This window comes from Engraulis encrasicolus, chromosome 23 (assembly GCF_034702125.1).
Source record: "Engraulis encrasicolus isolate BLACKSEA-1 chromosome 23, IST_EnEncr_1.0, whole genome shotgun sequence".
NCBI lineage: Eukaryota > Metazoa > Chordata > Actinopteri > Clupeiformes > Engraulidae > Engraulis > Engraulis encrasicolus.
Genome location: NC_085879.1, coordinates 44,050,517 through 44,058,016, shown reverse-complemented (window position 1 = coordinate 44,058,016; position 7,500 = coordinate 44,050,517). Strand labels below are relative to the sequence as shown.

Here is a 7,500-nt window from a genome sequence, read left to right as displayed (position 1 = left end):
GGGCGTGACTAATTAGGCTGATACACTTGGAAGTGCACTGCACTAGGTTTTGAGAAATGCCCACAGACTGACTACAAAGACATGCAGATGCACAGTCTGGCATGCATAAAGACACACAGGTAGGTGGCAGGCTTGTACGAAATTCCGAATGGAAAGAATTTCAATTCAAAATAATGCCATAATACGAACACTAGGTGGTGCCATTACCTTGAATTTCTTTGAATTTAATCTACACCACCCATTGAAAGTACATACTGTAGAACACCACCACCTAGTGTTGGTAGTATGGCATTACTTTGAATTGAAATTCTTTCCATTCGGAATTTCGTACAAGCCTGGAAGGTGGACAGGTAGACACACAGGTAGGCAGACATGTAGACAGACAGCTAGTCAGGCATGTGGGCAGACAGGTAGGCAGGCACGCATGCAGACAGGAAGACATGGTAGGCAGGCAGGCAGGCGGGTAGTCAGGCAGTTAGACAGACTGATGAGAGGGGCAGGTAGATGTGCCAACAACATACAGTTTTGCAAATCTACAGATATGCAGATAGCCTGTTACATACACAGACAAGCAGATGGATGTGCAGATGGACAGACACAGTAGATGTGATAATTATCCAACAGGAGTAGAACCACACCGAAGAGAAAGAGTTGAAGGCTACCAGTTATCAGCTTTCCAGAGGGAGCAGCAATACCCCAGATGGCCAGCGGAGGCAGCAGAGATAGACCCCAAAGCCAACACAGGCAGGAAGTGTCCCACACAGACAGAACACACGAGATGTTGTTTGCAAAATGTTGATGCTATAAATACTGCTTCATTGTTTCCAATGACTTTATATTCAAACAAGTAACTGTACATACACATTGGTAGCCTACAAGCTATGATCAATCAATCAATCAATCAATCAATCAATCAATCAATCAATCAATCAATCAATCAATCAATCAATCAATCAATCAATCAATCCATCAATCAATCAATCAATCAATCCATCAATCAGTCAATCGATCTCAAACAAGCACTGATGGCAGGATTGATACTGATAGCTATAGCAATTGTCTGTACCTCATGGCCAGCACTTACCTATAATTCAATTCAATTCAATTCAATTCAATTCAATTCCAATTTATTATAATGTGGTATCACCATAGTATGGTCTCAGAACACTTTACAAATGCATGATTAATATTACAAAAATATTGATTAATAAAAGATAAGATAATAGTAAACATGAATTACATAAGTAGAAAATAAATGATCAGAATCAAAAATGATCAATACTACTACTACTACTACTACTAATACTACTACTACTTCTACTGGTAATAATAATACCTTGTGGTCAGCGCTGAGCTGGGTCAGCAGCCTCTCCCAGTTGGCGTGGTCGTAGTTAACCCTGTAGAAGCCGGCCACATCCAGGTTGACTAGTACCCAGTCTGTGGTCTTCATAGGCAGCTGTTCGGCTGCAATGCAAATAGAATAAGGTAAGGTAAATATTAGAGATGCACCGGATCCAAGATCCGGTTCCGGATCCGGCAGGATAATAGGGTTTTTCACAGGATCCGGGTCCAGCAGGATCTTAAGCAGTGGATCCGGTATCCGGCAGTTACCTAAAAATCAGGATCTGGTGCATCTCTAGTTTTTACGTAGCCTAGGCTTTTCAGTCAGTCTTTCACAACCCCAATCGCTGCATGGAGTGAAAGCCCTTTGGAAGCGGCCGTTGCAGGCAGTGTGGCAGTAAGCCAATGAGTCTAAAAAATAGTTTGAGCCAACGTAATAAAAAGGGCCCATGTTTGCTAGTTGGCTATGTGTTTCAACCCTTTCGTAGGATCCGGTATCCACTTCCGGATCCGGCAGGATATTAAGCAGTGGATCCGGTATCCGGCAGGACCCTATAAATCAGGATCCGGTGCATCTCTAGTAAATATAGTATAAGGGTAACGCTGATTGATGTTTTTTTGGGCTCAGGCCTCAGATGGTACAACCACAGTTAATGTCCATCAATAAATTAGTAATTGGGAAGTTATGTGCTGCAAAGAATATTCGTCTTACATAATTCACTAAAACAAAACAAAAAAAAACATTAAATTCTTACAATAGTGGCATGAGCTGGTCGCCCCACCCTGATGTGTGGTACTACGTGTGCTAATATCATTGGCCTATCAATACAGTTTAACCCATTGACGCCTAAGGCACCTGCAAAAAAGGGTGCTGAATGCCTGAACCCTTTTTAAGAAAAGCTGCCCTCAGCCTATAAAATCCTAAATATCTCAGCTTCTGAAGCACAGAAAAATATGCACTAAGTTGCATTTAAACGCTAAGACCCTCATCTTTCATTAGAATGTGTTCATTCATCTCAAACAAGTAGAGATTTTTAATAAAGTTGTCTCAAATGTCATGAGCCTGAATGTTGCGTAATGCAGCTCCAGGCGCCAGGGCCAATGTTGCGCAACGCAACATCAGGCATCAATGGGTTAAAAGCCGGCCATATCCAAGTTGACCAGGACCTAGTCTGTGCTCATCCTAAGCACCTGCTCCACTGCAATATACATCCTTATGGGTCAATCACAACCAATCAAATCGTGGCGAGCGCTAGTCATAGCAGAACTGCGTTGGGGGGGAAAAAAGACGGCCATGGCAATGGTTGTCAATCAACCAAACTGGGGACGGTTACGACATACGCTTACCTGTCTTTGTGGACAGCCAGATAGAATTTTGTTTAACCCCGTTCTTCATCCAGGTAATGGGCACAATCCACTCATACCTGAAACACACAAGCAAATAAATGAATGAACATTATTACTTTTACTTGTCTTTTATCACTGGTCTGGTTTGAACATTACATACAGCTCCCCCTGTGTGTCTGGAGAGTGGAGAGAGACAAAATCACACAGCCCGGCCAAGCTGTCATGTCTGGGCATAACAGTGGGAGCATTCCAATATGTTACCTTGCGTCCTCCACTTGTGCTTGTGGCCTCGCCCCACCTTCTGGCCCCACCTCGTGAAGAAAACAATAAAGTTTCCCTGCTGTCGGCCTGGCCAAAACAATTTTTCGGGGACTATTCTTCATTCACCACCCATTTGCAAATGAGAAAATGAGTTTACAATTGAGCTTTTGCGAGATATTGAAATATAATGCTGTTGTCAGTGATGTCATCATGACATATTACTTCCTGGTACGAGGCCACAAGCACAAGTGGAGGACGCAAGGTCGCATATTGGAACGCACCCAGTGTATGTGTATGTGTGTATGTGTGTATGTGTGTATGTGTGTGTGTGTGTGTGTATGTGCGTGTGCGCGCGTTTGTGCGTTCATTCGTGCATATCAATGTGTGCGCCTTACTTGTAGACAGAGGGCCGGTCCACCACGGCGTCCGGGTCAATCAGGAAGTGCTCCTGGCTGACCATTCCTGTGCCGGTGTCCACGGTAACGACAGGGAATCCCATCTGCAGTATCCAGCGGTTCATGATTTCCTCGATTCCTCCGGCGGGAAGATCCAGCCCCGGAGTCTTGTCCACCACCTGACAACAATCAACAAACAGTTAACCTTTAAGAGTGTGGGTTATTGAGCATTCTACAGGTATAAAAAGAATGTGTTCTATAACAATGAAAGATTCTACAATTCCATATTGTATTGAATGACGTCCAGAATTCTATAGAACTTTCACTGCCCGAACATTCCCTCTCTCTTAAAGGTATGAAAACTAGGTTGCATTCTCAAAAATGCTGAAAGTGGCAGTAGCACTGTTCGGAAAAATAGCACAGGCCCTACATGCTATCCTAGCTGAGCTAAGGAACACTGTCGGATTTGAACTTGCAACCAGAGATACTCTAGAAAGAGATAAGTCATTCTAGTTCATTTCTGGTATCCACTTTCTGTCGGGTGAACGCCCCTTTAGGAGACCTTCGGTTAGGAGACCTTCGGAGTCCTCAGGTTGAGAATAAATGGAGTCCCCTTAGCACTGTAGATGGCGTTAGCGCACTTCTCGTGCAAACACCTCAAAAATAGAAGAAGAAGGTGGGGACAACGCCCCCTTAGGAGACCCAACTTGAGCACACACTTTTGCATTGGGTGGGCAGGTTTCGAAGCCTCTTTATTACTCCTCTTTGTTGCAACTTTCTGATCGTCAAACCAAAACCCTAGCCACTAGGCCCAGCAACTGAAGTGAAGTGTTCTAGCCGTGCTAGGATGAGTACGTAGGCTAACGCCCATTTTCTTTGCGGATTTCACTCAAGAGTATCAAATGGCTAGTTCTAAGTGTAATTAATTGGATACTCCTTGGCGAACTCTACGTAAAATGTGCCTTACTTACACATCACTTTGAGAAAAAGTGAATAGAAGTGTTCTACAGCGGAGTTCATCACAAGGAATTGGCAACGCTTGTTCTGTTTCTGGATACTGCCAGTTAGTTGCTGTTTCCACGTAGCAGGATATTTTTTTTAGCAGGGTATTTTTTTCTCCTGCTTGTATTGGTTTTGCATTGGTTTTGGCCTTCCGTTTCCACGTAGCAGATATTTAAAAATCCAGGTGCAGGAGAAAAAAATAGCAGGAGAAAAAAATATCCTGCTTAGGGGTCTGAAACGCATTCGTTACAATGGAGGATTTATTTTTATCCACATGTTGCGTTTCCACCTAACAGGAGAAAAAAATATCCTGCTAAAAAAATATCCTGCTACGTGGAAACAGCACCTTAAACACTAGGCCAAGCAGTTCTAAAATTCTTAAGTTCTAAAATGACAATTCTTCAGTGTTCCATGCCTCCCTTAACTGGCCACACCTGTTCTGGCTCTGGCTACTGAGGTGCTGTTTCCACGTAGCTGGATATTTTTACATGTGGATATTTTTTTCTCCTGGTTGCATTGGTTTTGCATAGGTTTTGGCCTTCTGTTTCCACGAAGCAGATATTTAAAAATCCAGGGGAAAAAGCAGGAGAAAAAAATACCCTGTTTAGGGGGCTGAAACGCATTTGTTACAATGGAGGATTTATTTTTATCCACATGTTGCGTTTACACCTAACCAGGAGAAAAAAAATACCCTGCTAAAAAATATCCTGCTACGTGGAAACAGCACCTAAGATTATGGAAGATAAGCAAGCAAGCAAGCAATAAACAGCACCAAAGATTATGGAAGATAAGCAAGCAAGCAAGCAATAAACAGCACTTTATGATTCCAGTAAGTGGGACTCAGTGTTGCCAGATGGAAAATGCTGAATTATCGTACCAAAACCTCAAAATGATCATTTTGGGGGTCTTTTTGGGAGGAAATTATCGTACAAGCCCCAAATTATTGTTTCAAGGCATCGAAATGAATTGAATGACAACTCTGAAATTATCGTACATCATGTTTTTTTATTTTATTTCAGATGCTTGTAAGCTTATATTCATATATCATTGGTTATATCACATTAATGCTTATTACATGTATAATATTTATTAGGTGTCATAATGCATATTATTGTCTACATCAGTTGTTCATATGCATTCATGGTTGATATTAGGTGTGTATTTATCGTTGATATTAGGTGTGTATATGTACCCTATTATTGTGTATAATACCACATGTCTATACTGGTAGAGTACTGTAGTGCACAATGTGGTAGGTGGTTGTGTGGCAGGAGTGACAGAAAACTGTTCAGATGTGGAGAAAAAAAGATGTGGAGAAAAAAGGAAAAGATAAAACTAAGACATCGCCCTCCTTGATATTCATCAAATTATACCAGAGCATGTTCACTTACATCTTGCAGGTGTTTCCAAAGGTCTTTGTAGACAGTGTTTTGGTACGCAAACTCATCCAAGTAGGTCTGAGGGGAGAGAGAATTGAAATTCAGTCTTGAACACAATCAGTTGAATGAAGTTGCATGACACTGGAATTGTCTTGACATGTTCAATTTCTCATCTAAAAACATTACATTTAATATTTCTCTTCTTTTCTTTGGAGGCACATGCATCTGCAATGCTGTGCATTTGTACATATTGTATTTCTTACCTATATTACCAAATGAAAAAAAAACCCATCAGGATCTTATGGACTAAAAATTAATGATGTGGCAGAACAGAAGCACTTACACTCAGGCCACTTTTGAACACCTCCTCCGTCAGGAACTCAGACAGCATGCGGATGACAGACGCCCCCTGTGGCCAAGACACACCACAAGTAGTAGTTCAGATACACCGCGCTCTTCCGTGTGGTGCGCCTCCAGTTGAATAACTTAGAAGGTGAGAAAGTGGATCGCACTCGGGTTCTTCTTTTCTTCTTTTTATTTTTTTACATAGCAGCAGAAGTGTAGACCAACGTTTCGGCTGTTGCCTTCGTCAGTGTCTCCGTCAGTGTCTCAGTGGAGACACTGACGAAGGCAACAGCCGAAACGTTTGTCTACACTTCTGCTGCGTAAATAATAAAAAATAAAAAGAAGAAAAGAAGAACCCAAGTGCGATCCACTTTCTCACCTTCCAAGACACACCACAATCAACAGCTCAGCTCATGCACAACATGACAACATACGGTGACATATGGAAACACTAAATGAAGAAAAGCCTACTGTACTTCCGTTTATTGAAATGTAAATGTATTATATTGTCATATTTTGCGCTGTACTGCACTGTATTACTGTAGTGTAGTGCATTGTGTTTTAGTGTACTATATTCTACTACTGTGCTGTTTCATGTTTTTATGTGCTTCAGAGGCTGAGATATTTAGGTTTTTATTGACTAGAGGACAGCATTTTCCCAAAAAGGTCTAAGCCATTCAGCAGGCGTATTTAAGGCTAAAATGGGTTAATAGTGTCAGTGTCGTCCTACCTTGCTGTAGGTGATGGAGTCAAAGAGTTCGCTGATCTGGGCGGGAGAGTTGATCTCGGCAACAGGGTAGGAGAGGGGGTGGGAGGAGCTCAGGGCGTCCACACCAAACACCGGCTGCACCGTGCCCAACACAAACAGCTCTTTCTGGAAAATAAAAAAATAAACAAGGACACTCTTCAATATTGGGCTCAAAAGCTTCACCATGCTTAGGGCAAGCTCTTTCTACAAAATGAAAACAGAAACTCTTCAATATCGGACCTTAAAGTGATACTGTCCCATTTTTGGAAATAAGCTCATATTACACCTCCCCTTGAGTTAAATAATTGAGCTTGACCTTTCTCTTGTACTTTCAACCGTTCTCTGAGTATGGCAGTGCAAATTTTACCGCCATGCTAGCAGTTAACATTGAGTCCTATGAGACCAGCTGGCGGCTAACTGGTCTCAAAGACTCAATGTTAACTGCTAGCTTGGGGGTAAAATTTGCACTGCCGTACTCAGAGAACGGAAGGAAGTACAGGGGAAAGGTAAAACTCATTTTTTTTAACTAAAGGGGACGTATAATATGAGCTATTTCCAAAAATGGGACAGTATCACCTTAACAGTAAACACCCCATGCCCTGTGCTGAACACAAACAGCGCTGTCTGGAAAATAAAGAGTAAACAAGGAAACTCTTTGATTGTAGAAAAAAGTGTAATGACA

General features: G+C 42.0%; 1 protein-coding gene across 2 annotated transcripts in view; it reads right to left on the bottom strand.

Moving 5' to 3' along the window:
• Positions 1 to 7,500, bottom strand: part of LOC134440236 (aminopeptidase N-like) — a 59,498-nt gene that overhangs the window by 14,484 nt on the left and 37,514 nt on the right. For both annotated transcript variants that reach the window (XM_063190224.1, XM_063190223.1), the window contains exons 9-14: positions 6,801 to 6,944; positions 6,069 to 6,134; positions 5,738 to 5,803; positions 3,345 to 3,523; positions 2,689 to 2,765; positions 1,337 to 1,464 (exon numbers count right to left, since the gene is read on the bottom strand). In XM_063190224.1, the coding sequence (XP_063046294.1) occupies positions 1,337 to 1,464; positions 2,689 to 2,765; positions 3,345 to 3,523; positions 5,738 to 5,803; positions 6,069 to 6,134; positions 6,801 to 6,944 (660 nt within the window). The remainder of the gene's footprint in view (positions 1 to 1,336; positions 1,465 to 2,688; positions 2,766 to 3,344; positions 3,524 to 5,737; positions 5,804 to 6,068; positions 6,135 to 6,800; positions 6,945 to 7,500) is intronic.